The sequence below is a fragment of the Megachile rotundata genome, chromosome 2 (genome assembly GCF_050947335.1).
Source record: "Megachile rotundata isolate GNS110a chromosome 2, iyMegRotu1, whole genome shotgun sequence".
NCBI lineage: Eukaryota > Metazoa > Arthropoda > Insecta > Hymenoptera > Megachilidae > Megachile > Megachile rotundata.
Window position 1 is genome coordinate 8,556,633 of NC_134984.1, and position 15,495 is coordinate 8,572,127.

At 32.8% G+C, this 15,495-nt stretch overlaps 1 protein-coding gene across 5 annotated transcripts in view; it reads left to right on the plus strand.

The window, feature by feature from the left end:
- The window catches only part of LOC100878228 (uncharacterized), a 43,020-nt gene extending 32,811 nt beyond the window's left edge, over positions 1-10,209 (plus strand). The window contains exons 7-9 of one of the 5 annotated variants that reach the window (XR_013040626.1): positions 6,477-6,570; positions 8,264-9,094; positions 9,398-9,782. Coding sequence is in view for 2 of the 5 variants with exons in the window: in XM_076540246.1 (XP_076396361.1) it covers positions 6,477-6,551 (75 nt within the window). In the remaining 3 variants the exon portion in view is untranslated. Of the gene's footprint in view, positions 1-6,476; positions 6,627-8,263; positions 9,095-9,397; positions 9,783-9,836 lie in introns of those variants that run through there. The other 4 variants (XR_013040624.1, XR_013040623.1, XM_076540246.1 and 1 more) reach the window with 4 other exon arrangements.
- Positions 10,210-15,495: the final 5,286 nt, after the last annotated feature.

Sequence of the window (15,495 nt, forward strand, 5' to 3'; positions counted from 1 at the left end):
AAAGCTTAGATTTTACGACGCGATAATCACGACACCGACGAGAAAGCCTCAGCTCGAAAATTAGATTAAAACAATTAAAAGCCAACCCCGTTAGCCGAAAGGGACGCGATTCTCATCTTGTTAATTAGGATGAACTCGCGGAAATTCGTATAGTTACGGATATATGTATATACCGGGTGTCATAAAAAGAGCAGTGTACAATTCTCCGACAAGATCTTCGCAAAGTTTAACAAGTCACGCTTTAATTTAACGATTTTTTGCAAGTTTTATTTCTGCAGAAACTCTATTCAATTTGCAACTCTGTATGAGAAATAATATTAAGGAGCTATTATAATTGACCAACTCCTCATGGGATGACTTGATCTCATTTGTTCGTTTGTCTGTATTACACAACGGGCAATTTTGGATGTTTTGACTTGAAATTTTGAGGGTAGACTCGTACGATACCTTAAATTTGCTGTATAGACTTTGGCAGCAATCTGACGTAACCTGTTGTCATTGAAGTCGATCGTCGACGAATTTATAAAAAATCATGTTTTGGTTTTCGATCATTTTTAAGACATAAAATTGACTGGAAGCACGTCGAAAGGTCTATAACTCATCGTTCGCCACATTGCTTGACAATATTTGATCGTCACTGAGGTCAGCAGTGAAATGAACAGTAACCGTAAACTAACCTAACAATAAGCGTGTTTAGTATCGTATTCGATAGTTTCAGAGGCGTTTAATCGTGCGGAACAACTTCAATATTCCAACATCTCATTCTTATTCTATCTATGTGTTTTCAGTTAAGGTACTCTAAATTTTAACTTTTTACCCTGTAATATCAAGTGAGACCCGTGACGCACGTTGTAGTTCAAACGTGACAAAACTAAACCGTACTTGCATAAAGATCAGGGTTTGTGTATGATACCAACAGCAGTCTGTGTAATTAATGATCGATAAATTCAAAATATACCTAACATTTCAACATTCTTTATTTAACTTAACGCTGCAGTAATAATTAGGCAGCTCTGACGGACGCACCGACCGAGAAACTTGTAGGCTAAGGGGTTAAATACATATTTGAATTTCTAACGCTTTTAATGAGAAGCTATTATTATTCTTTTTTATAATTTCAGATAACATTTCGTGTTTGAAATTGTAGATGATGTGCTGATTGGAAATGCGTATATTATTTTTCATCAATGGAAATAATCCATCGGTGTTAAATCACACGACGTAGATATTTTACTTCTGAACGTCAATCACAATAAATCGCATGAAACATCGCACCGTTGTATTGAAACCACATGTCCTCATACTTTTATTTTCGTAATAAATTTGTATTATTTCGCTAAAATCATAATGGATTGTGGATGACAACTGTCAAACATAGCTGTCAGACGTATTCGACGTTCGGAAACAACCTGAAAACATCCGCGAAGTCGTATTCGCAAATGCTGAACAATTTAAAAAATTTCTATGTGGAAAAAGAATAAAAAATGACTTTGTTGGATAAGAGAATATTGAAAGATCATTCTGATCAAGTACGAAATGTTATTTTTAAACAATAAAACTACTAACATAATTCCAAATGCATTAAGTGAATTAAAAAATGCTTATATAAATATAAGTTCGTGTGTAATTTAATGTTTTTATTGAGAGCGAAGCTTAGAAATTTTTTAATTTTGCGTGTACATAATTTTGTCATTTTCTATTTGATGACTTGAAAGTTTTGAAACTAAGGAACTTTTGAATTTAAAAATTTTTAAATTTAAAAATGTTGGGATATGAGAATTGAGGACATGACAATTTGTAGATTTGGAAAAGTAGGGCTTTGAGGATTTATTGATTTGGGTATTTCAAAATGCAGAGTTTGGAAATTTGGGTATTTGAGAATTTAGAAATTTCAGTAAAATCTAAATTTAATTTGTGTGATTTGAAAACTAAAAATTTGAGGATTTGAAAATTTGGGAGATTGGAAATCTGAAATTTGAAATAGAAAATTGTCTATTTGAAAACTTGACAATTTCCAAATCGATTCAGGAATTTGGGTTATTGAGAATATAGGAATTTGAGAGCCCATTCCAAATGAAGATTCCATTTTTCAACTCAAAATGGCATTACATATTTTAAAACGCCCGGTACATATATTCTATGAACTTGAAGTATATCTTGCTCGCCGACTGTAAAAGTGTCTGGAAACTTTTCTGTCGACCAGAATGTTCTGCGGCCAGACACAACGTTGCGTTTATAATTGCGTTCTATGGAGCGAGAATTACAGAGGCCGTCGTCGAAAGAGAACTTTATTAACTCCTTTGTCCAACAATGGTTTCAGGTTAATAAGAAAAACATCGCAAGGGCTAGTTTTATTGTTGTTACGATTCTATCTCCGCGCCAGAATAAATGAGAAAAACCAACTGCAATTAAGCGCATAGTCTGCGACGTGATATAGTGAAATCGTAAAATATCTTCGAAGAACTAATTTTTCATAAGTTCAGAAGGTTTCACCTTACATTTATTTTGAAAGTAATAATATCATAAATTATAGATTACTTTTAACACTGATAAATTTATAAATGAAAGTTTGCTTCTTTTACTATTTCTTTTTAACGATGCACTTCATGTGTTTCATGCTTTATCGTAATGCAAACTATACAGTATTTAGGTCTACTCTTCGCAGAGCTAAAAATAAATATTGCTTGTAAGATTCAATAGTGGAATATTTATGAAATTCACGTGTTTTAAAATTTTCGAAGAGATGACATCAATAATCAGATTTACGTTTTGTATCAATTGGAATATTAAAAAAAATTGTTGTTTAATTTGGAATATTATTATAGAAATGGTGAAATTTATTCAATATCACTGTTCGGCCGCGAACCGAAACCTATGCCGCGGCTAAGCAATTTATTGCAGGGCCTAAGCGGTCGGCATGTAGGCCACCGTCAATAGTTTTTACTTCGGAGTACGGGTCACCGAGTACCCTATTGTCTATCAGATCCGGCCCTAACGAATCTTACCGTAGACATGTACGTATCATAAACCAGCTATAGCTGTATCTCTCGCTTAAACAGTTTTTGACGAACAAAAGCATAGAGTTCTTCCTAACCGTTACCTTCGGAAACGCGAGGGTATTTAGGCGATCTTTCGGACAACGAAAAACACAGTCGAACGTTGAAGCTTACACGGTTCGGATCGAGAGTCGAAGAAGTCAATCGTGACTTAGAAGTTTCCGCGTAACGCGACGTAGCATAGCCAATGCAGGGTGGTTCGGAAATCATTCACGACGCCATTCGAGTGAGACCCTGCACTCCTCGAATGGGCCACGGTAGGGTGGTTAAGTCACACACTGTATACTGTTCGTGCGAGTCCTACACCCTCGAACGGGCCACGGTAGGGTGGTTAACGTACATACACTGTACACTGTTCGGGCGAGCCCTACACCCTCGAACAGGCCACGGTAGGGTGGTTAAACGTACACATCAACATGATCCGAGTGAGTCCTACATTCTCAACTCGATCATTGTAAATAATCTCACGCAACGTGAATTATCACTCAAAACGAACAACGCTGAGCGAGACTCTGTTCTCCTCAAATCGAACGACATTGAGCGAGACCTTGTTCTCCTCAAAACGATTCTCATTCAATACGCAATCAACACAACGTACACATACTCGTACACATTTTCACCGTAGAATCATTAACGAACACATATTTTTGTAAGGGGTTTTTTATGCCGCAAGGCTTTTTCCCCTAATTCGAATCGCTAGAGCCAATAAACGATCACGACTTTTCAGGCTCAATTGTGTCTAAACAATTTTTATTTACCCTCTTCCTCAATCGAATTCATATATTCCTTGAAACACGAAATTTCTCCATGTTGGACAGATTTCGACGATACAATCACATCCAATTAGTTCTTGATATATGCCTCGTTGAATAACTTGAAACTATCGCAGAGTTCGTTGATAAACTATATTTTTGGTGTGTTTGTCATAACAGAGAATGTGCAACCAATCCTGTGAACCATCTTTGGACAGAGCGACATAAAGTTGTCCATGTGAAAACATATCTGATGTGACATCTAAACCTGCCACTTTGTTTATTTGTTTTGATGTCATTTTTGCTGCCAGAATACACGTGAAATTGTGTTTAAGGTTTTGTGGTACTTCATCAATTTTGATCACCACGAAATCTGTTGCAAAACCATCTATAGCATCAGATATGATATGCAAAAATGAAAAAATATTTAGTAGTTTTGGCGTGAGAGCATAACGTACACTACCGTCCATAAGTATCCGGACACTAGCGAAATATGCATTCGCGTTGCATGAAAATTATTCAAGTATCTGCAACTGTAACTAAAATCGATTTTTTTTTCTGCGAAGGTCAGAATACTGAAACGTTTTTCCATTGATAATTCTCGTTTGGAACTCATATCTCTATGGAAAAGAAGCTACAGACGAACTAAACCGAAACTGTCGAATGCGTAGCGTTATCTCCATTCTTATCTCCGTTGAGGGAACCTAAACATCTACCAACAGTTTACAAACACTTGAAACATATCGAAGAACCCTCTGAATACGTTCTGCACCATAGAAATGAAACACAGTAGAAATAAAAATTTTTTTTAGAATCGAAAGCGTTTCATTAGATTCAGAAATTTGGACTTTGTACTTCTGGACATGAATTTTACTTTCACACTTTCATTGTATAATTTGTACTTAAAAATTAATTCTATTACGCTATGACACCTCAAAAAAGATAATAATAATTATTACAAATGATATGATAACCCTAAATACCTTTCGTACAAAGTTCAACTGTTTTATGTAACGAAACCAAGTGTCTGGATACTTATGGACGGTAGTGTACATAAAATTGAACTCAAAATATAAATAAAATTTGATTATTTCAAATGGAAGTACTATCAAAAATGAAAGACGACTTCTCAATTCGTACAAACAATTCGGTATTACCACGTCCTCACGTTTAATTAACACTTTAGTGACCATTCACACATGTGTGTAATGGTCGGGCCGACCGTTAGCGTCCGCTCACACATGTGTGTGATGAATTATGAATGTAAACAAGTGTGGATATTGCTATTGGCCTCGTATTTCACCGCTACATCTTTGATCTTAGGTAATTATTGTTTTATTGTCTGTTTTTAATTTTAGATTTTACGCTACACTGGTGTAGTATGTAAATTATGGAGCAAATGCCAGCGGCTCTATGTTGATGTCGTATCCAAAGCTACCATATTTTACAAATTAAATTGTGTGCATATTATTAAATTTGTTATTAAATTGTTATTGTTTTTTTATTTATGCGTATGTTCACACATTTTGAACTATTTCGTGCATTTGCATCAAGTTTGCTAAAATTAATTCTTCAAAAGTGTTGGCGACCCCTAGCGACGTTTGACTGCGTAAACGTGCAGCCATTAAAGAATTAACTTTGTAACTATCCCTATTAATTATAATTAATAACTGAACTATCAGTAGTGGAAAACTTTAAATTTTTTGCAAGTAGTATCACAATAAATTACAAGAAATAATCGAATGTAAATATATTCTAAGCTAGTGATTTTTTAATAGAAACTTCTACTTAAATGTAAGATGAAGGGGGGTAAGTTCGTAAACGGGGCAAGTGTGTATACAGGCTATTTTTATTACAATATGAACGAAATTTCTCCATTTAGTATGTTTGTTTCCATGTTTAATTTCACTATATCCCCTTTTACATTTCGGCTAAGCGTACTTGTTTGCAGTATAGAATACTTACATAATGCAGTAAAAAACATTTTATAGCAGATTTGTTAATAATTCTGCTCCTGCCCCATTGCATATGAAAGAAAGTTTCAAAGTATTTAACTTCAAGTTACGCTCTTACCCCATTTTCGGGGAAAGTGCAGAGTAGTTGACATTTTAAACAATTTCCTATCAAAATCAAAATGTACAAGGAAAATTAATGTCCTAGTTAATATTAATTAAATAGTAGTAATTGTGCAAAGCGTTCGATATCGATAGTGTTAAGTATTTACATAAAAGACTAAAAATACTTACATTTAAATACCAACTTTATAAAAACCAGTCTGCACTTACCCCACTTCACCTTATATATGTGCAACGAAATTAAATAATACATAAAGAATGATACAGTTTCATTTAAAAGAATTTACATATGTCCTCTACCTGTAACCCAAAATTAATCCCTCTAATCGTGACCTCTTCAAAAGCATTCTACTTGTTTGTAAGACTTTCATATTATAAAATGTGGCCTGGATATTGCGGGTGATAAAGTTAGGGGAGTCTGTTTACCAAATATATTTAAATCTCTATTGCAAACAAGAATCCAAGTTTATATTCAAATGAAGCTGAAATAACTTTAGTTAAGGTTTCTACAGAATATCGGAATGAAATTTAAATTTAAAATAAAATATTCGCGCGAACTGTTTGCATTGAACAGCAATTCACACGTGTTTCAGGCGCAGACTGAATGGCGGCGAAGCAAATTACCGAAAGTGTATTATCGTCCCATTAACTCGCCCGCATCGAAGTAATGACCAGGGAAGTAACAATGTAATTAACCAAACACGAACTTGTCCAATAAAGAACGTACAAACTGCATCGGTTGGGTACGCGTTTACGACTTGAGGATTTTATGAAATATCGAAAGTTTTGTCGTTAAGAAGAAAAAATCTACTTTACGCTCTTTCAGTTTTCACTTAAATACTTCTGGTCTTATCTGTATGGTGTGAAAAATATAATTTCACTTTGGTAACTCTTTTTCATTAGCTTGCCTGTATATTTACAGCATTCTTTTAAGAAGGGATGAAAAAGGAGTAACTGGTGAAATATATTATACGGGGGATGCAATAATATTAATCATGTTAAATATTTTTGTTATTTGTACATAAAATACTTTTCGTCTTTGTCTGGTTCTGGGACCGTTCTGTGATCGTTCAAACACTTTTTACTTTACGTATATTTATTCAAATAAATTCCGTAGATCAATTATGAATCGGGAATTTGCTTTCTTTAGTTAATTAAACGAGCATATAACTTAATATCTTAAAACGTGTTATTATCGAAGACACATGAAATTAATAACATTAATTTACTTGCATTACGTCAGATTTCATTAAGATATATTAGGTTACATTAAATTACATTGCGTTAAATTAGATTAAAGTGAGTTACATGAAATTAGGTTACGTTTCACTACATTAAATTTGGTATACATACATTAATCTTAGGTTACGTTAAAGATACAGGATAAGGTTAGGTTGCGTTATCCCAAAGAAGTTATAGTCAAATAAATGTCAAGCTAAATTAGGTTAAAGTATCTAATGTCTACTCACATCAGGTTAACCCTTGGTCACTTTTAAGACTCCAGCCACTAAAAACATTTCTTACAAAGCAGTCACTTATTATTTTAACTTAAACAAAATTATAAATAATCTGTGAAAGTTTTCATTTATCTCGCACTTGATTTCAGTAAATTTAAAAAAATTTAGAAACGTAAAAAATTGCAAGAAGTAACAGTTTTCACAGATAGACTCAAATCTTTTCTCATTTTAATGTGAAGAGATAAAATTTTAGCCGAATACACTTGGGATGTAACAGTTTTGGAGAAAAATATTAAGAGTGCCGATGTTTAAAAAGGGATTTCATAGATATCATTCATTCAGATTTTAAAGATATAAAAGGCTAAAATTGAAGCTAAATTGTCTGGGTTGTTTCATTCCCAGTGTGACCGTTAAGGATTAAAATTATATTAAGTAATGTTAGGTTATATTAAACCTACTTAGCTTACATTTGGCTACATTAATAATTGCAAACTCCGTATTCTTTCTTTTTAAAATACTTTAAATAATTAAAAATATCTCCCTGCTGTACTGTAATCTTTCTATGCACAGCTACAGTGTTTAATTATTATTCCTTTCATTATTCGTATATTCGAGCAAATAAATGTGTCGATGAAAATTCATCGCCGATAATCACGTGTCCTTGGCGATGAATGCAAAGCTGATGCTGGTGAAACGAGTATTGATGAAAACATTGTGCATAACTTCAGCACGTCAGTTCACAATATCGACGAAATTCAGCAACGGTGAAATAGTGTCGCGAAAACGTTATCGGTGAAATGATTGGTAATCGCAGAGCATCCCTTTCGATTGCAAATAGCAAATACATTGTTTAAGGTTTCTTCATTTCTCGCAGAATATTAATTACTTTAATCTGTGCAAATTATCGTTTTGTGCTGTTTCAGATTAGCCTTTAGGTAGAGTAACATAAGACATCACTTAATAAGTCCCCGGTCTGACACATATATGGCGACACTGGCGACAGACCCACGTTATTTTCGAATAATACTAACCTTCAAACAGTGCGCGTCAAAATTTCAGGATATTCTGACCAATAGTTTAGAAGTTACAGTCATTTTAGTACCCCCAGTTTCGTAATTTTGAAGACAATGGATAGAAAGGAATTTCGTGTGTTGGTTAAACACTGTTTTTTAATCGGAAAAAATACTGTTGAAGCCAAAAAGTGACTTGATAAGCATTGTAGGGACTCTGCACCAGGGAAATCAACTATCATTGACTGATATGCTGAATTTAAACGCGGTCGTACAAGCCCTGATGATGCTGAACGCTCTGGATGCCGAAAATCAGCAGTTGTTCCGGAAAACATAAAAAATGTCCACAAAATAGTTTTAAAAGACCGTAAACTTAAGTTGCGTGAGATAGCTGATGCCTTGAAGATATCAGAAGGCAGTGTCTTCACAATTTTGCATGAAAATTTGGGCATGTGCAAATTGCTTTCAAAGTGGGTGCCGCGTTTGCTGTTTCACGAAGGCAATACGCCGTGTCACAAGTCGATGAATACGATGGTTCAATTGAATGAATTACGTTTTGAATTGTTTCCCCACACACCGTACTCTCCAGATTTGGACCCCAGCGACTACTGGCTCTTTGCAGATATGAAAAAAATGCTCCAGGAAAAGAAATTTGGCTCAAATGAAGAAGTGATTGCGGAAACTGAGGCTTATTTTGGGGGCAAAGACAAATCGTTTAATATAAAGGGAATTGAAAAGTTAGAGGTGCGTTGGAATCAATGTATCACACTGGAAGGAATGTATATTCATGATTAAAGTGGAATTTCTAAAAAAAAATTTGTTTTTCTTAGTTAGACCGGAGACTTATTGAGTGACGTGCTATTTGTTTTATAAATACAATAATTATTGAGTTGAATTGATTTTTCTTTAGCAATTTCAACATGATCGGCTTTCTTCTTAATGTGAATATAACTGTTGGAAGCATGCAATTACTGTAATATGATAATGTTTACATATAATTGTACATATTGTAGAATAGTAGCAAGTAAATGATCTCTTGACTTTCAGATTACGTCACATTTCTAATTTAAAAGGGACTGAAAAGAAGGGAGCAAAAGAAGCAATATTCAAGCAAACTGAAGGAAAACAGGTGCACAAGAAGATAGGATGACTTAAAATGAATAATACTCCTGAGAACGTGACAAATTTAAACAAACAAATTAATGCAGAACGTAGAATAATAATAAATTCAGTACAAATCTTGCAAAATACAAATAGCTAGATAACATGTAGGGTGTCCCTATGTGTGTATAGAATTATGTGCTACGAATGAAATTTTTGTATTTTCTTTATATACAAAATCTTTAAATTATAAATTAAATCATATCTTTAAATTTGAAATTTAAAGACGGATAAAATTGAATAGTGGAAATAAAATTGTCCATACGCGTCATTTTTTTAAATCCATAATATCAATACAATGCATTATATTTATTTATTTTAATAGATTAAAATTTATTGTGTTAAAATGAACTTAATTAAAATGAAGAATATAAACGAGATGGTGTGACCAAATTAGCCTTTATTGAATATCAGGATGGTAAATTTAATGGAATTTGATTAAACAGTAACCAATCAACACAAATTAACAAGCACGTATAATGGCAGACATTAATACCATTAAGAACATCACTCTCGAGACATTTACCGTCACTGTTTTTGGATTAATTACTGTGCAAAACCGTTCAAGCCAATTGTTCTTGCAGCTGAAAATACGTGTGAGTCTAACCGTCCATTTTTCTGTTCTGATCAATTGGAGCCGCAGCTCTTCTAAACACCTGGGTCAGCCTCTTCACGCGCCAATTCGTGGGATGATATCGGTATGTTCGACACGTAGCTCTGGATAAAATAATAGGCAAAACAAAACTTTTTCTTCGGACTACGTGAAAATTGTCGTTTATCTCCAACTTATTGCCACAGTAAGATTTCTTCCTTTAATCTTTCCATCAGTTATTACATTCTGCCTACCACTTGTCTAGTTTGTATGAGTTTTTGCATTCAAGGTCACGTGAAGATCATAATATAGGTCGTTGAATTCGTTTTGATTTCAACTATTATGCCACCATAATGAAACTATGTTCTCTCATTTAAAATAACTTCGACGACAAAGACTGGTAATATGAAAAAATTTTCCTAACCTTCACAAAATTTGTCCCTCAGAAAAAAAATGGGTTTCCGCTTAGATCTTTCTCTATCATAAAAAATAAGCAAGGTATTCGAGGTGTTCAAGTTTGGTAGAACATCCTGTATTTAAAACTCGTACCTCATCTCATAAAGAATATTTGCTCAACACTAAACCTACCGGCATATAAGGTGTACTTAATTTGAAATTAAAAATGAAGTTAAAGAATAAATATACAACATTAGCACACACATTTATTCTTTATCTTAATGAAAATCAATGCTGATTTCAAGAAATGAACTTTGTTTAATGAACTTTGGTTTGGTAGTTTCAGTGTTAATGTACTTTTACATTTGAAATTATGTGTTCAAAGAATTTATAAAGGAATTGATTGCCTTACATATTAAGTGAAAAGATGATTATATAAAGTAAAGTATAGATTTAACAGAGGATTATGAAAGATAAAAAAAATGTGAATACGTCTGAAAGCAACAAACGCCTTTATAGCAGCAAATAATGCATAAAGTAAATGAAAATGTACACTAAAAGAACAACAACTGAGAGAGGGAATTGAGCGAATTTATCCAACTGTAGAGGATTATTCTGATCATACACTGGGAGAGTTTTTATGAAAACAGTATTGTATTAGTTTATTTTATATTACGTTATTTCTTTTAACAGTTTCCAATTATTTTATTATCACAAACATCGTCTTTGAGAAGAATGCGAAACAAACTTCTCCACTTACTGTTCGTTGACCATAAAAGGACATTTCTCCATATTTTGTGAGAATGAAAGATAACTTTGATTTTCTACTCGTTAATGCCTTCAAAAGGATCTTATTCAGCTTAAAACATTCTCTGTCATAATGTGCATTAAACTCATTTACGTTTCCAATAACAATAAATAAAATAACATTATATATTTGAAATATAAAGGATCATTCACATAAGTCAAATCCTAAAATTGCATTAACTAAAACGGTGATAGTTTCTCTGCAACAAGTGCAGATATATTTAGACAGTCGTCCTTTCTGCGAAATTTAATCGCAAGATTAATTCGTCCAGTTCTATAAATGCAATCCACTTCTTCAGGGTGGCTCACCACATTTTGCCACCTAAATTTGCGTCATTATTATTACTCATAGCAAACAATGTTTTAGATGGAGTTGAATGGTTTTGAGGGGGGCATATGCTGGTGGTATATTTTTTTTGTAGGTGAATGATTCTCCTAAACTAATGATTCTTTCACATAAATAGATTAATACTTTTTTGTAAAGAATATGAAGGAGTATCAGCTAATGCAATAAAAAATATATGATTCCATTTAAAAAAACATTAATGACCTTCATATGTCCTTTACACGTCCACCTGCAAAAAAAATATACCACCAGCATATGCCCTTTTCAAATCATTCAACTTCATCTAAAACATTGTTTGCTATGAGTAATAATAATGACGCAAATCTAGATGGCAAAGTGTGGTGGGCCACCCTGTATAAAGGCAAGTCCTAAATCCTTAAATTCCAAGCGTTTATAGCAGAAGTCATCTGCAAAATTCCTACTGATGAGTTCAACAGAGAAGACGTAACACTTGATTTTCTTTTACGTATTCATACTCCTTCCTCAACTTGTTTCCTTCTATCGTGAGATACGCGGTGAACATGGATCTGCACCTGAATGATGATACAAGAATCCTTTCTTTGCTGTGTTTGCTATAACACGAGACGTGAAATTGGCTTCCCAACCTGGGAGTCGAAAAGTTCCCCTAAATCAAACGAATTTAGGAGGAACACGTCCCAACTTGCTATTATAAGTTGTTCCCTTTCTACGAAAAGGGACAGAAAGGGGGAAGAAGTACACTTGAGGGCAAATCTGGCTTCCCCTGAAGAATGTTTAGTCAGTCAGACATATGGGAATTTCGAGACTACGGAGATTGGAAATTTGGAAGAGTGAGGACTTGGAAAATTGGGTGTTTAGAAATGTGGACATTTGGAAAAGGAGGAATCTGGGAATGTGCAGATTTGAGAATTTAGATATTTAGATATTTGATACGTTGGAAATTTGGAAATGTGAGAATTTAAGAACATAGAAACTTGAAAATTTGAGAATTTAGGAGTGTGAAGATTTGGAAGATTCAGTATTTAAAAAATTTGAAATTTGGGAACTTAGAGATTTGGGGATGTAAGGATTTGGGAACGTGATATTTTGAAAATTTAGATATTTAGAGATGTGGAAATTTGAAACGTAAGAATCTGCAAATGTCAGGATTTAGGAACGCAGAGACTTGGAAGTAGCAGGGTTTAAAAATATAGATATTTAGATATTTAGGTATTTATGAATATGGGAATGTAAGAATTTATGACTGTAACGATTTGGAAGTATCGATACTTAACACTAGAACTACCAACCAGTCAAAATGACTGGCTTCAGATTTCTCATTTTATATTACAAAATGTTATTCTCGTGATTTTATAGAAATGTCTGTCATATTTTGTTGAGGTAAAAACTAGTTCCATATGTTACTTGATTCTGTAGTATTTATTTATTTCCCCTTTCATTTTATTTTTCATTCTTTGATAAACGAGCATTTAATGTCGGTAGTTCTAAAATTTAGAAATATGGGGGTTTAGAAATAAGTACATTTAAAACAATTCTCCCTACAATCAATAAGTATGAAGTTATTTTAGATAATAGTTCTTATTGAAAATAGTATAGTTGTACATTTTGTAAAGGTGCACTATTACTAATTTTAGAGAAGGTAAAATTATCTGTAGACCAGTACATGCATTAATAGTAAATGTAAAGGATAATCGTCGCGCCAGATGAATAAAGTTTCACACGCAAAGTCAAATATAGGAATCAAGATCGCGTGACAGATAAAAGTAGCTCGACATTTGGAAACAGGTCCTTCTGGGGAAAGTCTACTCTATGATTTTAGAACAGATGATTCAGTATAAATTTAAAAACATTAATTTTGTTTTGTCTCCTTTGAAGGTACATTTATTTTACTCATACAATCATTGCTTAATATGATCACTGCTTGATACTAGAAATTAAGTTAATTTTTATGACAAACCTTCATTTTAAACAACCAAAACTTTTTTGTAAATCAATTGATTAGGCATGTAAGAAAGCTCTTGTAGTTTTTAGGTCTTTTGATTGTGAAACACAATCCACACATTCTTATAACAAATATTAACTAGAAAATTTTAAGAAATATTGAATTATAGTTGAGCAAGTTATAAAGCATTGCTTCATTTACCAAGTGATGTTAAGGTTATTTCTATTGATTAAAACATCTAATATTTAAAAGAACTATGACAAAATCTAAATTTCAAATAAATTCAAAAAGAGTGATGATCATTTCTGTTCCAAATAAACGTGTTCCAAAACGTACATTGTTTTATGTCCGTTGATGATAATATTATATCATTCTAATTACTCGATTATAAGAAACATTTGATGAATTATATTTAAAAAGTTTTATTACAAAAAAATTCGTAATTTGCTACTCATCTAAGTTTGGTAGGTCCTTGAATGTATAAAGGTGTATGTATCATTGTCTGCAGTTTAACAATTTTCAAATACATCATTCTCAAATGACCAGAAACTTCTAATGTTAGCAACTAATTCCGTAATTCGTTTAAGCATAAAGAAATTCGATAACAGTCATAACTAGCAATCTTCAACAAAGAAACTTGTAGCTCGTCCTTTAGAACATTGATTTCGCAACTTTGTCGCTACTTTACACGCTCAGTACCTTAATTTAATTCTAAATTTAACTTTGAATCGATACGGCCCACTTATCCGGTATATTCTTCCATCCAAACGCTGCTAAGTTGTGCAAATATTACTTTGATTTTGAAATAACTTATGTACTTCTCGTATCTTTCTGTAGTGTGCCATAGATCTAACAACTTTGATGCCTGTATTCTTTCCTTTTGCTTATTCTAATCATATAAACAGCGATAAATATAAAAAATATCAGAGAATATGCTTAAAAAATAGTCGAAATAAGAAAGTTAGTGATATAAACTAAAGTATATAAATAAAAATAAATTACGTATCGAAAGTTACTAAAAATATACATGTGCCTAAAAATTATTTCAAACATAAATTCATGGTATACACCATAATATAGACGCGTTTAATTTTTAATGAATACGTATTTTCATTTATTTGATAGGCAAAGAGTTTTATGTAACTTAAACTTAAATAATACTAGAACAATTACTACAAGATATATGTACATATACTATTTACAAGAATATGACTTATATCATAAAATTTATGTGGATGAAAATGTACAAGGTTATTTAGAAGTTACTTTTAATTTAAACTAAATTGATCTTTTTTCTGTAAGTATCTTTAGTACATCGGTATGTGATTATTATTCCAAGTATGGTTGACTTAATACAAATTAAAATTAAAATTAACTGTGGTTGTGAAAACTGAGAAAATATAATTTACTGATTATGATTTCGCTATAACCAATAATCATTACTCCATCTTGTGGATTTGCAGCAGATAGCACAATATGGCTGGCATCCGAAAGCGCGCCACATTTGAATTCAGCTTATTCGTACTGCGCTAAAGAATTATTTTAGAAAAGCAAGTAGTCAGTGAAATTACAAAAAAGTGTAAGATAATTGTGCAAAGAATTTTTACTAGCAATCAATTTATATTTGAAATATCTTGTTTGTTAATAATTCATTAAAGCAAAATATTGCAACTCTTCACAATGTCACTATTTCGTTGAATACGGCGTAATTAAAATTATGTTACTTCCGCGAACTAGTCATTTTTTATATTCGATCAGTGACCAAATCGGAGCAAAATTCGTTTGAAAAACTTCATCCTTCGTTCAGAAATAACATATTGACCGACCACACAAAACCAATGTACAAAATCGTCTTAACACAAATAGACCATGTACACGTCGTTAGCCCGCGAATCAAGTTGTGCGTTTACCAGGCCGTATAA